General features: G+C 38.6%; 1 protein-coding gene across 5 annotated transcripts in view; it reads right to left on the bottom strand.

Annotated features, from left to right (window-relative positions):
- CHRM3 (cholinergic receptor muscarinic 3) overlaps positions 1–18,719 on the bottom strand; it is a 610,458-nt gene that overhangs the window by 272,853 nt on the left and 318,886 nt on the right. For 4 of the 5 annotated variants that reach the window (XM_055425739.2, XM_055425740.2, XM_088841875.1 and 1 more), the window contains one exon: positions 10,137–10,239. The exons of the other annotated variant lie outside the window; for it this stretch is intronic. In XM_055425739.2, the coding sequence (XP_055281714.1) occupies positions 10,137–10,234 (98 nt within the window). In that variant the 5' untranslated portion in view covers positions 10,235–10,239. The remainder of the gene's footprint in view (positions 1–10,136; positions 10,240–18,719) is intronic. 5 annotated transcript variants of the gene reach the window in all.

Here is an 18,719-nt window from a genome sequence, read left to right as displayed (position 1 = left end):
TGAAATGTGAATGACACTACATCTTTTAAAAGTATTAAAGGTTTTGGAGTCACCTTCTGAAACACTACATTTTTCTCTATCTAGACTTTTTCCCAACTAAAAAAGAGAGTGTGAAAGCTCAAGTTAATGAAACTGATTCCTAATCTTTTTGGATGCTCCAGAATACTGGGCAAATTAATTTATTGCATCATTTCCCTAGCTGCTAGGGAATGATAAATCAGGAGGGATTCATGGATCACTTAGTATTTATTCAATATACAATAAAGCATTTGTTTAGTGATTCTTTGTACTGCCATTAGGAAATACTATGATGAATATGATGTTGGTGCCAGTCCTCAAGGAATTCAGTCTTAGGGGAAAACAATCAAGAAAATCAGCTTTGGTACATATACACAATGGAGTATTACTCAGCCATTAAAAAGAATGCATTTGAATCAGTTCTAATGAGGTGGATGAAACTAGAGCCTATTATACAGAGTGAAGTAAGCCAGAAAGAAAAACACCAATACAATATACTAATGCATATATATGGAATTTAGAAAGATGCAAATGATAACCCTGTATACGAGACAGCAAAAGAGACACAGATGTATAGAACAGTCTTTAGGACTCTGTGGGAGAGGGTGAGGGTGGGATGGTTTGGGAGAATGGCATTGAAATATGTATATTATCATATGTGAAATGAATCGCCAGTTCAGGGTCGATGCATGTTACAGGATGCTTGGGGCTGGTATGCCGGGATGACCCAGAGGGAGGACAAGGGGAGGAGGGAGGTGGGAGGGGGGTTCGGGAGGGGGAACTCATGTACACCCAGGGCAGATTCATGTCAATGTATGGCAAAACCAACCAATATAATATTGTAAAATAATTAGCCTCCAATAAAAAAATAAATAATAAAAAAAAGAAAATCAGTAAGTTACAATACAGAGCTATAAGTGCTGGGTAACCATGAAGCTAGCAGGGGTTGGGGGAAAAACATGGTGAACTTTGCCTGGGGAGAAGATGAGCAGGACATGGGAAAAGGCATCAATGAACCATGGAGATTTCATTTGGATCTTGAAAATGAATACACATTTGGCAGGAAAGGGGGTTCAGTATACTCCAGGCAGAATGATGAGTAGATGCAAGCAATTTCCTGTATAATATTCAGGAAACAAACAGTGGAGTGAGGAGTATATACAGGAGTCATGGAAGAGAGTAGTTTATATGACCTTTCATAGAAACTCAGTTGTGAAACTAGTTGAGTTTCCTCCTCTGTTATGAACACCAACCACAGTTTCAGACATTGCCCAATATCCTCCTAGGGAACAAAATCATTCTGATTGAGAAGCACTGGTTTAGAGGAAAAGGATTATGCTTTGAGGATGAAAAAGTTCTGGTATCACAGTTTATCCTTCTTATTAGTAAGCAGATAGGAATGATTCATGACATTTTCCTCTAACACATTTTTCTTTGCTATATGTAAAGAAAGGCTATTACTTATCTCACAGGGCAACTTTGAAGATTAAGTAAGATATTATGAAGAGATGATATGTGTTAGGGGACTCAAAGAGGGACTGGCCCATGACAGTGCCTTGTAAATGTGAGATGGGCCAGCAGATTAAAGGGGAGACTCAACTGTGTCAATTGTTTTGCAGTGTACAGATAATCAGATTAGCTTGAAACAGTTTTTGTTAGTTGAAAAATGTCTCAGAAAGATAGCTTTCAGCACCACCAGGATCATGTTTTGTTCACAACTCTGAGACAGGCTCTCAAATATTTTTAAATCTTTTTTTTTTAAATAGGAACTTTGGCCACCTCATGCGACAAGTTGACTCACTGGAAAAGACTCTGATGCTGGGAGCAATTGGGGGTAGGAGGAGGCGGGGATGACAGAGAATGAGGTGGCTGTATGGCATCACCGATTTGGTGGACATGAGTTTGAGTGAACTCCGGGAGTTAGTGATGGACAGGGAGGCCTGGCATGCTGTGGTTCATGGGGTCGCTAAGAGTTGGACACGACTGAGCGATTGAACTGAACTGAACTGAAGTGTACTATAACCAGAAGTTAATTCAGAATACCTTCAAAGTCATAAGTAACTCATGGAAATATAACATAAGTTGAGATTTTGGCCACTCATTACTTGGTTCTATTTGCCATCATTGTTTTTTTTTGTTTTGTTTTGTTTTTTTTTACTACTGTGTGTAGTTTAAAATGCAGTATTTGGAAATAAGCTATATGTTAATATAATTATATAAGTCATTTACCAGGAAGATAGAGCTTTATTTTTTAAATGACATTTAAAAATAGATTTATATCTGCTGGTTTTTCAAACTGAAAATGTCTTCAATCTTTTAAGACCAGAATCCATGGTACTAGGTATTCTTAACTCCCTTTACCCTATAGAATGTTGCTTGCAAAATATGACTCCTTTTTCTTTTTAAAATAATTAAATTGTGTGCCATGCTTTTAGAAGATTAATCACAACAATTTTTATATTGCAAAGGATTTGATAGAAGATTTAAAATGGGGTAGATTTCAAGAGTAGGACAATGAAGCTTATGCCATGAATCCACAAAGTTGCTATCTCAGAAAATAAGCAGCACTTAAACGGCAACTCACTCCGGTATTCTTGACTGGAGTATTCCATGGACAGAGCAGCCTAGTGGGCTACAGTCCATGGGGTCACAGAGAGTCAGACACGACTGAGTGACTAACACACTTATTTTGTTAGTTCAATGGTCTCAAAGAAAATGTAGACTTATTTTTTTCTCAAAGGCTCAAAGAGTAAGAAATTAAAGATACACCTATAAAGTAGGAGCCAATATCATAAATAAAAACAGTGTTAGGCAAACACATAATTTTATGCCAAAGGAAAAAACTACCAAAATTTAAATCAATAAAATCTCAACTTTTATGAGACCCTAGTCAACAATTTTGCAACTATAGCTTCTACTTGATTTCATAAAACAGCATTTAAAATTTAGTGATATATAGCGGTAAAGAACAAAAAACAAAATCAAGATCTCTGAGCACGCTGAGGTTCAAACGTCAATAGAATTCATCATATAAATTCAGACTTCAATGGTTTTGTTTCAATCGTCTGTGAAGCACAACCATAGATATAAATAAAAAGAGGCTGATGATAAATACACATAGTTCAGGACAGCTGTATCTCATTCCTATATCCATGATCCTCAAATATGAGTATGATAAGTATTCTTTTCCCTTCCATTCCTGTCAGGTATGTAATTTCTCTTTTTACAGAATGAGTATTTTAATGTTAGGCAAATATATCTTTTTTCAGATAAGAGAATTTTCAACAAAATTTGGCTTTAGCCCCCAGTAAACCTAGAGTCAAGTCTGATGATCACCACAGCAACTGTTGGTCTGCCTAATTGTGATTGATATTTATTTCTCTTGATTCTGCAGTTTTATTTATATTTGTTGTTTCTTAATTTTCTATTTCATTGATAATTATTCTGCCTTAATTTTCTATTTCATTCATCTTTTCATAATCTAAAGTATTTTAATGTATAAAAAAGCGGAGTACAGACACATTAATCACAAGCAAGTGAATAGTGGAGAATGAAAAAGGAAAAAAACTAATAATGTAAAGAAAGACATGTTTGAACATTAAGGTGGCTAAGTTAAATATGGGGATGTTTCCAATTTCAGAATACTTATAATCAAAGTTATCACTGATCATATTATTAATATTCAGATAAAGTAAAATAATTTAAGTATCTCTCCAATATGGGAATATAATTGAAGGATCCTAAATATATGATGTGAGAGTTGGACTGTGAAGAAAGCTGATCACCGAAGAATTGATGCTTTTGAACTGTGGTGCTGGAGAAGACTCTTGAGAGCCCCTTGGACTGCAAGGAGATCCAACCAGTCCATTCTAAAGGAGATCAATCCTGGTTCATTGGAAGGACTGATGCTAAAGCTGAGACTGCAATACTTTGACCACCTCATGCGACGAGTTGACTCACTGGAAAAGAGTCTGATGCTGGGAGGGATTGGGGGCGGGAGGAGATGGGGACGACAGAGAATGAGATGGCTGGATGGTGTCACCGACTCGATGGACATGAGTTTGAGTGAACTCTGGGAGTTGGTGATGGACAGGGAGACCTGGCGTGCTGTGATTGATGGGGTCGTAAAGAGTTGGACATGACTGAGTGACTGAACTGAACTGAAATATATGAAATTACTTATCCTTGAGGCACAGTATGTTATGATATTAAGAAAACAACTTAATTTCAAAGTGAAATTTCATATCCTTCTGAGAAAAATAATTTTATGTATGAAGGGCTTATATTACTGTTGGCTAATATGATCATCACATCCATTTGGACCATCTAATCATTTTCTAAAATTCAAAAGTGAAGCAATGTAAAGCATATGGATTTTAACTGGGTTTGAGCTTTGCCAAGAAACGTCAAAGATTGAATAGATAAGTAGATGGAGGCATAGCAATAATTCAAGCACTTTCTAGAGAGTTCACTTGGGCAGCATATTGCCTGATCAGACAACATTAGACTCTGTTCAGTTATAAGTGCAGCTGTTTCTATACTAGACTAGTATTTATTGAGATACTGTAGTATTTTACTCTTAATGTCCAACATGCCCCTAGCAAAGTATTTAAAGTTACAGTACCTGAACCAGGAGTCTTTAGACTAGAACATCCTCTTAACATGGCAGTTAAAAAAGATTTTAAAGATGAAAACTTCAGTGAAGGAGAAAGGGAAGTGAACAGCCATGCCTTAATGAAATCAGGATGAGCTGCTCACCAAAATATTAGATTTGCTGGCCCTTTGACTTTGTCCAAATCCTTTAAAAATGATGTCCATCTCTCTCTGCTTCCACAGAGCATACCAGATATAATATCAGCTCTGATGAATTACCATTTTTATTGGTCATTATTTTATATATCTAGCTCACTGGCTAAGTCAGTTCCTAGCTTCAGTACAATTTCATCTGCTTGTATCTAAAATTAAAACACATTTGCATTCTTCATTGTTCATTTCACAAACATTTACTAAAGTCTAATACGGTTCAAGCATGCAGGATCCTGGAAGAATATATCTTTTGTTCCAAAATGTTCATTCTCAAAAGTCAACACAAAGTGCTAGAGGAATGATAAGAATGAGAAAAAGTCTGATATAATAGTAAATATCTATGACAAACATGCATATTTTTGAAGCCATTTGATGTATGCATATAATGTAATACATATCTTCACAATCAATTCAGCATCCATATTGTTTCTGCCCTAAAATAAATATAGGATACATTTACCTTTTACTTTATATTTTTAAAAATGAATCCTAATTAGTTTAGGGAACTTCTCTGATTAAAGTGAATTAATGACAAGTGAAAAATAATAGTAGAAATACAACGTGAGCTATGCTTAACCCAGGGTTCATTTCAGACACTATTAATTTCCTTCTCAATAGCTGTTTCATGTGGTGACAATAAGATAGATTTTCATCTTCCTCTGTCCATATCCCAGGCACTCAGTGATACAAAGAATTTAGAAAAATGGATTTATCTTATTGGAAAAGCTTTGCATGTCCTAAGGCAGAGGCACCAGAGATCAAATTGCCAACATCCGCTGGATCATGGAGAAAGCAAGAGAGTTCCAGAAAAACATCTATTTCTGCTTCATTGACTATGCCAAAGCCTTTGACTGTGTGAATCACAATAAACTGTGGAAAATTCTGAAAGAGATGGGAATACCAGACCACCTGACCTGCCTCTTGAGAAACCTGTATGCAGGTCAGGAAGCAACAGTTAGAACTGGACATGGAACAACAGACTGGTTCTAAATAGGAAAAGGAGTATGACAAGGTTGTATATTGTCACCCTGCTTAACTTCTATGCAGAGTACATCATGAGGAATGCTGGGCTGGAAGAAGCACAAGCTGGAATCAAGATTGCCAGGAGAAATATCAATAACCTCAGATATGCAGATGACACCACCCTTATGACAGAAAGTGAAGAGAAACTCAAAAGCCCCTTGATGAAAGTGAAAGAGGAGAGTGAAAAGGCTGGCTTGAAGCTCAACATTCAGAAAACAAAGATTATGGCATCTGGTCCCATCACTTCAAGGGAAATAGATGGGGAAACAGTAGAAACAGTGTCAGACTTTATTTTTTGGAGCTCCAAAATCACTGCAGATGGTGATTGCAGCCATGAAATTAAAAGACACTTACTTCTTGGAAGGACAGTTATGACCAACCTTGATAGTATATTAAAAAGCAGAGACATTACTTTGCCAACTAAGGTCCGTCTAGTCAAGGCTATGGTTTTTCCCGTGGCCATGTATGGATATGAGAGTTGGACTGTGAAGAAAGCTGATCGCCGAAGAATTGATGCTTTTGAACTGTGGTGTTGGTTCTCAAGGAGATCAATCCTGGGTGTTCATTGGAAGGACTGATGCTAAAGCTGATACTCCAACACTTTGGCCACCTCATGAGATGAGTTGACTCACTGGAAAAGACTCTGATGCTGGGAGGGATTGGGGGCAGGAGGAGAAGGGGACGACAGAGAATGAGATGGCTGGATGGCATCACCAACTCGATGGACATGAGTTTGAGTTACTCCGGGAGTTGGTGATGGACAGGGAGGCCTGGCGTGCTGTGATTCACGGGGTCGCAAAGAGTCGGACATGACTGAGTGACGGAACTGAACTGAACTTAACTGATCCTGTATTTGGGGCTTCCCTGTATGCTCAGACAGTAAAGAACCTCCCTGCAATGCAGGAGACCTGGGTTCAGTCCCTGGGTCAGGAAGATCCCCTGGAGAAGGGAATGGTTGCCCACTCCAGTATTCTTGCCTGGAGAATTCTGTGGACAGAGGAATTTAACTCTAGCGATGCTCAGTGAGTATGTGCTTGTGCCTCTCTCTGTATTTTGTTTTCCACTTGTCCTACAAAACAAACATTTAGGAAAGAAACGAAAATGCCAATTGTTTCTTTAGATGTAAGACAGCTCTGCCCAGGCATATTATTTGGGTAAGCTAGGACCCAAAGGTAAAGTGGATAACTGTGTCTCAGGCATTAATTCAACACCTCAAGCTGCATCTTTATTGGTCTCCATTACCTGAATGTCATAGGCACATTTTTGTCTTAACACAACTCCTTGAACTTTGATAATGTCAAAAGTGAAGCATTGATGGCTTTATATTGAAGAAAATAATTGTCACCTGTATGAAATAAAACTTGATTACAGTGTGCTCAAGAGGTACTAACATGGATGCAAGTCCCACTCAGCTTCAAGGCAGTTTGCATTGACTGATGTCTTTTTAAATGCTGAATAAAATAACATCACTGTATGTCAGAAGATGTCTTTTATGAAAATTTTCTGATGCCACCTTATCTTCTTCCCTTGCAATGGGAAGCATATCATCTCCAGTTATGGGGTGGGTAGAGTCTAAAGGAAAGACTCCAGTAATCACCTCTATGGCCCACACCACCACTACAGTCATTTTGAAAAAGAAAAGTCTCCACTGCAGCTCAAATAAATAATTGGACTTATGTTATTTTTTGGTGACAAGGAGGGAACGTGTGTCAGAGCGTCAAGAGAGATGATTCCATGTATAACTACTAACCCTGACAAACACACACCCCTAGTTCAGTTAGTCCACCTAAAATTTTACTAGCATCAACTTACTTTGCTGGGTGGATCATGCAACTAGGAAGAAGTGACATTTAATAAACATTGGTGGCCGTGTGCTAACATTAATCTTATAATAATGTCACCGCCAGGCTATAAAACCCCTTTGCTCCTGACAGCAGTGTGACATCAGGACACTGATTGGGTGGCAATTTGTGCCCAAAGTCAGGGATGCTTTGGCCCATGGGTCACTGCCTGTAGGAGTAGGCAAGCAGAAAATACTGTCAGATTAGGCAATAGGCCTCATGTGGGCCTCCCCTATTTGCTTCTGATATTTAATGCTCCAGTGACTTAATCCTTCAACAAAGCCTCAACTCAGATTCTTCATTCAACCAAGGTATCAATGATCGTCATCAGCTGTTATCATTATTGTTATTATTATTGAAGAGGTTTAAGCATTCATTAACTAGGTATGTTTCAATTCTGAAACAGTGACTCTGGCTGTTGGGTGGGGATGGAACTGAACAAAGATGACAACAGAAATGAGACGGTGATTTAGCGATGATAGTACAAAACTCGGAGAAGGCAATGGCAAGCCACTCCAGTACTCTTGCCTAGAAAATCCCATGGATGGAGGAGCCTGGTAGGCTGCAGTCCGTGGGGTTGCTAACGGTCGGACACGACTAAGCGACTTCACTTTCACTTTTCACTTTCACACATTGGAGAAGGAAATGGCAACCCACTCCAGTGTTCTTGCCTGGAGAATCCCAGGGATGGGGGAGCCTGGTGGGCTGCCGTCTATGGGGTCACACAGAGTCGGACACAACTGAAGTGACTTAGCAGCAGCAGCAGCAGCAGTACAAAACTGTTAAGACCAGAAAGTGGTGAATATGACTTGGACTCAGGGCATGGCCATTTCCATATAGGGACAGAGGAAGATATTAGGGCAGTGGTTCTAAACTTTGGTTGCATATCAGAATCATCTGAAGAACTTTCTACAGTTTTGAAGCCCAGCTTTACACTCAGAACTACTGGCTTAATTTTCTGGGTACAGCCTGAGCACCCAGGAAATTGTCTTTTCACAGTGAGGGCTGAGACAGTGGTCACAGCAAGGCTTTGGAGGATTTGATGGCTTAGATGTGGAGAGGTTAAGATGAGGGAGGTAATTTGTACGGCAGTTAGAATTTGGGCACAAGCAACTAATTTAATTCATTTCCAGAGAAAGAATATGGGAAGCCCAGATTTTTACGTGAACTCTTCTGGTTTTTTGATTTGGCAATTTTTAAAACACAAGTATTGATTTTGTGTTAAGCCAAAAACGAAAAAAAAAATCCCTATAGAATAAGCAACCTAAGAGAGCTGGAACTTGCAGGTGACTAGTTACAACTTCTGCCTTAAATCAGGAAGGTTAAACTCTAATTATATATTTAAGACTTTCAGAGAATGCAGAAGATAAATTCTCTGGAGACTCAGGGAAACACGTTGATTAATTACTTGATACCTTATTAGGAATAAAGGTGACTTAGAGTATTTGGCACATTGCAACTGTGAATTTATTTTCTCCCTCCTTACCTCTCTTCCTCCCTCCTTCTCTCTTTCCCTCCCTCTTTCTAAGGAAGCAAAACTTTTTTTTTTCAAGGTCATGGGTTAAGGAGTACAGCATAACATTTTTTTCCCCAAGGTCATAGGTTATATCTGATTAAGTCTCAAGGCTATGCTACTTCCCAAATGTGGTTTTCAGCAGACATTTTGGGAAGGAGGATTGGGCAGGGCAGCTTTACTTTTGAAAATAGAATTTATATAGGCTGGATACTTTTCTAAATACAAACCAAAATTTCAAAAAGTCTACAATAGTCCCAAAAATACTTGAATACAACAAAGCAATGAATCTTATAATCAAGCATCTCTTAGAGCTAACACACCACTCCCCCCCGCCCCTCACAAACACAGAGCACTCATCAAAGTAGTCTGAACTGAATTAAATCAGGAGCTCTTATATCTCATGAGAATCTAATTTCAGAATATCCCCTTCAAGATAACTCATAAAACAATAACACCTTCAAATACTGTATTTTTCACCTTTATGTCATATTTATGTCATTTTACACCACAGGAATACTTGTGGCAAAAAACAAGAGGATTAAATAATCATTATTAATTCCCATGTGCAGTCATTTAGTTTAAAATTTGGTACTAGGTTTAACTAAGACTGGACTATTTTGGAAAAAAAAAGTTACATCTTTCTGTTAGACTTTAGACTTTTGGATACTATATTTATAAACATACCAGGGGATCTGTCATATTTCATATACTTGAGTTCCACAGAGTTATATATTAATTTCCATTATTTTCAGAGCCATATGAGTATGAACTTTCCATTCTCTAAGCAGAAAAGACAAAGATCATCTCTAACACATGAAGTTTACTCTTCAGAACAAATTCCACTCTTAATCAACAACAAGAAAAGCGGAAATGGATATAACATCCATGGTTATTCAAAGGATGAGAAAGCAAACACTGGAAGTCTTACATACCTATTCCAGGTAGGATCCTCAAACCAATCCAATGTATCAAAGACTGTGCTGTGTGCTGAACTTTCCTTGTAGAAAGAAACCAGATGCCATGTCACCATGAAAGCTGAAAACCAGAGAAAGGAGGAGTAAACAAATCTAAAATGAGATAAAAGAAGCAGGAAACTTGGGACCACTGAATTGTGAGATGGCATTTTAATGAAATGACAGGTTTCATAAATGGAGATTTATTCCAGTGTTTCCCCAAATGAATTTCATCAAGAAACCTTTTCATCTCACAATACCTGTTAGCATCCTGCCACAGGAGTTACTGGGGAAACAATTTGTGTAACGTACTTCTCCACAAGTGACACATCTCGCAGACTGTCATACGGTCACATGTTTTCAGTTTGAAACTTTCAATAATTAGGAGTACTTTATAAGCTTCCCCATTAAAATATGCACATAAGGCACCTATATTTATATTATATACAGAAAGCTTGAGTGCTGTTTCTTTCACAAGTTTCATAGCAAATTAGTGAAGAATCATGAACCTGACTAGTACAATTTCTTTCATGGCAGTGAGTATCTGACATTCACTCATCATTCTGATCAATATTTACTGAGTAAATAACAAGAACCAGATATTGGGTTGAGAAAATGAATAAGATTTGGTCCTGCCCTCAAAAACCCAAGTCCAGTCAAGTAGAAAGGCCACACTTGGACTCACAGCAACTCTGAGGATGAAGTCATTGAGCATGGAGCAGACAGGACCCATGGGTGACACAAAGCAGAGAGTCCGTAAGCTAAGCCTTGAATGGTGAGTAGGAGAGGAACAGACAGACAAAGGGAGATGGAGGCGAGGTGCGGGGAGGATGGTGTTATTCAGGCAGCATGTTCAAACACAGGAAGCTGTGAGGGAGAATGGCATGTTCTTCAAGCTGCCTTATATCGGGTCTACAATAATGTGAGAGAACAGAACATGCACAAAGGAAATGGCAGAACAGCCTTTTACAGATTAAAATAACCATAAATCAGCCCAATAGTACAAACACAAGCACCCACCCAAATAACTATATACAATTTGAAACTATTTCCTAACTCCTGTACACATGTCATCTCATCCTGGGTTCACAAGGTTGAGGGGCCCACCCAAAACCAGAAAGTTATTTGTATAAATAAGTTCACTTTTTTTAGATTCTGAATGTAAGTGATATCATATGATATTTGTCTTTCTCTGTCTGACTTACTTTACTTAATATGACAATTTCTGGGTCCACCCATTGCTGCAAACGGCACTATTTCATTCTTTTTAATGACTGAGTAATACTGTTGGTGTTTAGAAGCTAAGTCATTTCTGACTCTTTTGCGACCCCATGGACTATAACCAGACAGGCTCCTCTGTCTGTGAGATTTCCCAGGCAAGAATATTTGAGTGGGTTGCCATTTCCTTCTCCAGGGGATCTTCCCAACCCAGGGATCAAACTTGCCTCTCCTGCACTGGCAGGCAGGTTCTTCACCACTGAGCCATCAGGAAAGCCCATGACTAATATACTTATTACAAAACAGAAATAAGACTCATAGACATAGGCAGCAAACTTATGGTTACCAAAAAGGAATAAGGGGGAGGGATCAATTGGGAATTTGCAATTAACAGATACGAACTACTATATAAATTAGATAAACAAGGACCTACTGTGTAGCACAGGAAACTTTACTCAACACCTTGCAATAACCTATAATGGAAAAGAATCTGAAAAATTTCATATATATATATATGTTATATATAATGTGTATATACACATATATATGTAAATAAAACATAATCACTGCTGTACAGTTAATCATTGCAAATCAACTATATTCAACACAAAATAATAATAAAAGAAACTAAAAAAAAACTTCATATAATTGGGAAAAAAAATGATTCACGTAGACAAGTCCAGTCCCCACTCTGTGCAGTGTGTAGCATGAGGTATGGCTATTTCATGACATATGTTTTCCTGATTGCACTGCAGTTCGGGCTCCAGGCACAACCAAAGTGCTGCCACCATCACCTTTTCTGTTTCCAGTTTTAGGAAAGCAGGCATGGGGTGGAAAGATTATGATTAGTTCATGTGTTTTGATATATTTAAACAAGATTTCTGGGTGCAGCCATATTGAAGGCAAGACTGGCGGCTGTGTACCGTCCAGCAACCGTGGAGAATCTGGTGGTTGTCTGCATTCAGCTCTGATCCTCAGACACCCTCTGTGTTTGTAACTCTTACATACGAGCCTTGCTCAGGCCTCCTGGTTTTTACTTTGCTGATGTAGTGTGTCTTCTCTAGCACCACAGTTCAAAAGCATCAATTCTTTGGCGATCAGCTTTCTTCACAGTCCAACTTTCACATCCATACATGACCACGGGAAAAACCATAGCCTTGACTAGACAGACCTTTGTTGGCAAAGTAATGTCTCTGCTTTTTAATATACTATCAAGGTTGGTCATAACTTTCCTTCCAAGGAGTAAGCGTCTTTCATGGCTGCAATCATCATCTGCAGTGATTTTGGAGCCCAAGAAGACTCTTGAGAGTCCCTTGGACTGCAAGGAGATCCAACCAATCCATTCTAAAGGAGATCAATTCTGGGTGTTCATTGGAAGGACTGATGCTAAAGCTGAGACCGCAATACTTTGGCCACCTCATGCGATGAGTTGACTCACTGGAAAAGACTCTGATGCTGGGAAGGACTGGGGGCGGGAGAAGATGGGGATGACAGAGAATGAGATGGCTGGTTGGCATCACCGACTCGATGGACATGAGTTTGAGTGAACTCCGGGAGTTGGTGATGGACTGGGAGGCCTGTGGTGCTGTGATTCATGGGGTCGCAAAGAGTCGGACATGATTGAGTGACTGAACTGAACTGAACTGATGTAGTGTGTGGATAAAGGGCTTTGCACTGTGGTCAGAGATTGGATTAGTGCATCTATTCAGAGAGGAGAAGAGGCCAGCACTCATTTGTAACATGAAAATGGGGAGAGCCAGCACGGAGATGGGGGAAATGCAGGTTTAGTAATATAAAAATGGAGAAACCTTGTCTATGACACATAGCTTATGTAAGAAAAAAAAATCTAAAGAGGGCCTGTGATGTTCTCCAAGGGACAAGAAATACAGTTGCTGAGGTTGGAAAGACTGGAGAGGAATTTTTTCCTTCCTCTTCTTCCTCCTCCTCCCACTTTTCCTCTATTAAACTCCTAAAGTGAAACTGCTTAGAATACATTTTATTCAGTTCAATTTCTCATCATGAAAGTGAGACTGGAAAATCTTGTGGTAGCCCCCAAATCTCCTTGTCCTCATGAAACAGGATATAAGATTTTATTTTCAATGCTTTTCCAATTGAGAAACTGTATGCCTGTTATAGGCTTCCTGAGACCTTATAACATATTAGGAATTATTTTAGCTTTAAAGAAGCATGGTTGCTTAAAAAGGCAGCTTCTGCTACAGAGGCTTTCAAGATAGAAACCAATTTCAGGCAACAGATGAGCAATAATGCCTAGAAAACAGACACACATTAGATGTAAGACAGACAAAATCCAAGGGACAGTACCATCCAGGTATGCAACTTGCAGCAAAGTTCTTGTGTTGAAACTGCTTGACTAACCAACACTTGTTAGCACAGAAGTAAGCTTGTTCTTGGGTACTGACAGCAGAGAGCAGATGAAGCAGGAATATTACCCGAAACCAAAACAAAGAAGCAAGTAAACAAATCAAAATATCTCCGAGCTACCTAAAGGAAGAAAACCTGGAGAAGTCATATAAAGAGAAATTGAACTATAAGCAAAATTCTAAAATGAGCAATTTGTGGAACAATTGTATTCTGAGTATATTTCCCACTTGTTTGTATGGACACTTAGGAAATTCAAAGGGTCTGATAGATTTGACCTCTGTGATCTGTGGTATAATTCAGTGCTTGCTGGCATGGTAGAGATTGGTTCTCTGTAGAAACCTGACAATTAGCTCCTGTAAACTCTGGAATGAGAAATCGGGTTCTACGAAAATTTGTACAAAAAGAACTTGAATGTTTAATCCATTGAAGAAGGAGTCAGGAGCAGGAGGGTTGATGGACGAAATGAGGGAGCCACAGACAGAGGGAAGGAGAATTAACAATTTCCTTTGTGGCGCGAACACATGAGGCATTGATGAATTCATCTAATCATTTCAACAGCTTTGTGAAGAAAATATCACTGTCACTAGTTTACAAATAGAGAAATTATAATTTTTTTGATAGGCTAACTCAATACACAATAAGAAGTGGCCTTCTTATTGCATTAACTAGATTGCATTAGCTACAATTATAAATAATAAAATGCAGCTGAGATTATTAGGAAAACAATTGATAGACTCACATATTTCAGTTGTATTATACATATGTAGAGCCCACTGAATCACTGCCTCACCCACACATATATTTAGAGTCCCTAAATATATTCATATCTTTGGACCCAGTAATCCACTCACAAATTATCCCAAGCAAACAATTCAAAATCAGGAAAATGTCATTGCAGCATTATTCACAGTAGTGAGTAATAGAAACTATTTGTGTATCCCATAGCAGGGCATCTAATAAAATATGGGCATATTAACTCCATAGTATATTAAGTTGCCATTAAAGTAACAATTAAGTCACAATACAGAGAAAGTGGTATATAAAATTGTATGTTCTGATTATAAATAGGTACAAAATATATATGTGAATAGCACAGGACCAGAATAAAGAAAATTGTGGTACTAGGGTAGAGTAGTTATGAATGCATTAAAAAATCTTAACACCATTCTCATATTTTAAGGCTTTACTCATTTGAAATACCCACTCAATAGAAATACAGACTCACAAACACGATATATTTAGAATATGTGTTTACAAGGTTAAATGGTTTCCAGCACACACAATATTATTTTGTTACATTGTTAACTATTTGATAGTGGAGGAAAGAGTTTGGAGATGGAGATATACTTAGGATGATGCTGGGATAAAATACATATATATTTTAACAGAAGGTGGAATTCAGTTTCTTATAATGACAGTCCATGGAAAAATTAGGTAAGATTTCAAAAACAAGAAGACTTGTTTACATGATCACTAATGCACGTGATTTTAAACAGATCTATGATCAACAGTCTTTTCCTATTGTACCATAGCTTTCACCTTCTTACATTCCCTCTGTCCCATTTCCTAAGAGAAAAAAAAAAAGCTAAGGAAAATTGGCTAGCTGCAGAAATCTCCCTTTTCTTCATTAAGACATCACCCATCTCCCCAACAGGATCTCCTCCACCCCTGGGAAGCCATTAGTCTTACCAGGGCAGGGAGAAAGTGCTTTTGAAGAAGCAACAGCTAATTTTTGCTTGCTGATCTCTATCTAAGAATAAGGGTGAGCCAGCAAGTGTTCATCATTTGTCTCAGATGGTATCATACTCATCTCTCTCTAGTCTTGGTCTCACTCCTGGCCTTAGGCAGTAAATTTCTAGTATTTGCTGCTCCAAAACATCTCCTACCCTCTAGAAGATTAAGGGGTAAAAGCTACAGTGCCTATCTCCTGGTTCCGCAGCTCTTAGAAAGCAAACGAACTTCCTACCTTCCTGTGTCTGTAAATCTCACAAATCATTAGAAATTCACAAACCACATTCTCTGCCCCTCCCCCAGCAGTTGTTCATACATTTGTATATAAAGAGAAATGTAAAATTCAATGTAATTCAAGTACGGTTCAATCTCTTTTGGGTAAGCTGGCCTTTCTATAGCTTTCCTTTCCCACTCTTTCTCTCAACGTGGGGGTGTGTGTGTGTGCGCGCACACACACACACACACACAGAAGTGTGGCTTCAATAAATGCAGAAAAGAAGAAACAGTTTGCATTTCTAAATATGACTTTGTCTATCTCCTTTGACTTGTGGGGTAGATCTCCATGTTTATCTGGGTGCTCCTAACCCTGCTGACATACTAAAGTTTACCACTGGCGTGCATGTCATCTGTTATTTCTTGATCAATTCAAGTCGGGTAGACAATTTTGTTTAACTCGACCTCATCTTCCCTCCTGCTGACAGTGTACCCGTCTCAGAGGTCTGACAGTGATGCACTTTCAGCCTTGGGGTGTTGCAGCCCTCAGATCAGAATCATCTTCTCCTATGGCCCCAGTGACACATCCTCCAACTGTTTTAGGGTCCTATCCATGCCACACTAGAACTTAAATTCTAAGGCTTTCCTCCGATTGACCTTGTTACACTGTTAACTTCACTGTGATGCTGGCAAAGGGCTCCATATGAATCAGCTGCCTATCTTAGACACACCTCCTTCTCATGAATACAAACCTCATTCTCTGGACTGAAACTCCAAGAGAAAAGGTTGCTGCTGCTGCTGCTAAGTCACTTCAGTCGTGTCCGACTCTGTGTGACCCCATAGACGGCAGCCCACCAGGCTCCGCCGTCCCTGGGATTCTCCAGGCAAGAACACTGGAGTGGATTGCCATTTCCTTCTCCAATGTGTGACAGTGAAGTCGCTCAGTCATGTCTGACTCGTAGTGACCCCATGGACTGCAGCCTACCAGGATCCTCTGCCCATGGGATTTTCTAGGCAAGAGTACTGGAGTGACTTGCCATTGCCTTCTCCGAGAGAGAAGGTTGGGAGGCACCTATTAGATTGTGTCACTTTCACAGTCATTCTTATTTTGCAGAATTCTTCGGACTCAGCAAGAGGGCACGTCTTCCTTTTCTTTCTTGGTATCATAATCTCAATATCGGAGACTGAGCCTACATGTAATAAGTTGAAGCGTTTCCCCCCTATACAACAGGACTTCAGTTTTTGAGGCTGACCCTTGATAATCTAATCTTTATCAATCTACCCTTGATAAACCTAGAGGATGCTTTCTCAAAAAGTAATTGGGATTTCCTCTCATAACCATGACAAAATACAAGGATGGAGTATACAGCCTGGCACTCTCCTATTTTCCCCCAAACCCTAGAAAACTATAAAAAATAAATGAAATAACTATTTTGAGGAATTGGAATAGGTAGTACAGGGCTGTGATGACAGAGAAAGGAAACCAATAAGAGAAGAAAAACCTATATCTGGGTTCTTTGTTTGGAAGAGGTTTCTGGAAAGTGGGCACAGGAAAGGGAAAGTCAAACACAGCTTGATTGCCTCATTGAACTGAGGAAGTGATGATCACTGAGGATTCCAGGAATACGATGAAGAAGATGCTCAACAACATTAGTTACTAGGAAAATGTAAATTAAAACCACAATGCCACCAAAACAACTGATTATAGAATGCTGACAAGGATGTGTGGCAACTATAGCGCTCTTACCCTGCTGGTGGGAATATAAAATGATACAACCACTTTGGAAGACAGTTTCACAGTTTATTTTGTAGGTAAACATATGCTTAATATGCGGCTGAGCAATTTTACTGCTAGCTATTTACCCAAGAGAGATAAAAATATATGTCTACACAGAAACTTATATATCAATGTTCATAGCAACTTCATTCATAATTGCCTCAAACTGGAAAAAATTGTCCATCAGATGAACTGGAGAAAGCAAAATCTTGATACTGTCAAACAATGGAATTAAAAAATACAAGAGAAAGGGAAGAATTACTGAAACCATTACAACACCATGTAAAAATATTATGCAGAGCAAAAGAAGCCAGACACAAAAGTGAATATTGAGGGATTTCATTGTTATAAAACTCTAGGAAAAAAAAGATCTAAGGGTCAGAAAGCAGAACAGTATTTGCCTGGGATTGGGGTAGGGCAAGGGGGTGTCAACCGACTAGGAAGGACAATAGTCGAAATTTATATGGTAAAGAAAATGTACCAGGACTTTGTTTAGTGGTAATAACATGGCAGATAAATTTGTTTAACCTCATCCAAACATGGAGTTAAAGTGAGTGCTTGTTATTGTATATACATTATATCTCAATATAATATTGAGACTAAAATGAAATTTTAATTGGTGGCTTATTCTTTTATAATACCGGAACTGATCTCTTAAAAATAGTTTGTCATTAAAAATTTTTTTAGTAGTAATTTAGGTACATTAGGGAATGTGCAGATCTTGCATTTGTTTTAAAATAATCCAGTATTGGGACTTCCCCAGTGGTCCAGTGGCTAAGACACTCCCAATGCAGGGGGCACAGGTTTGATCCCTGGTCAGGGAACAAAGATCCCACATACAGCAAATAAGAGTTTGCCTGTTGCAACTAAGACCCGGCTCAGCCGAATAAATTAATTTAAAAACAAATCCAGTGTCTGTGGGAAAACGGTGTCCTAGAAAGTAATATGCTACCCATGTGCTTCTAATTCCTGAAGGCAGGTGGTGAGCCCAGGGGGTTGATTATGCTTTTCTATTTTTGAATATGTCTGTAATTTTTAAATTTAAAATGTTTTCAACATCTAGTGGATTGCATTTCTTTAAGACATTATTAACATATTAGTTAGCTTTAGATGTCTACTTTACTTACTCTTCACATCCTTATCCCCTGATTATGTGTAAAGTCTTTCTGTGTCTTTGTTATACTTTTCATGTTGTCCTTTACTTTTCTCCTTTCATCTCTTAAGCAACAACAACTTTCACA

Source organism: Moschus berezovskii, chromosome 12 (assembly GCF_049115385.1).
Source record: "Moschus berezovskii isolate FMDL1 chromosome 12, NW_MosBer_1.0, whole genome shotgun sequence".
NCBI lineage: Eukaryota > Metazoa > Chordata > Mammalia > Artiodactyla > Moschidae > Moschus > Moschus berezovskii.
Note: the sequence above shows the minus strand (reverse complement) of the source record. Positions and strands in the feature narration are given on the sequence as shown.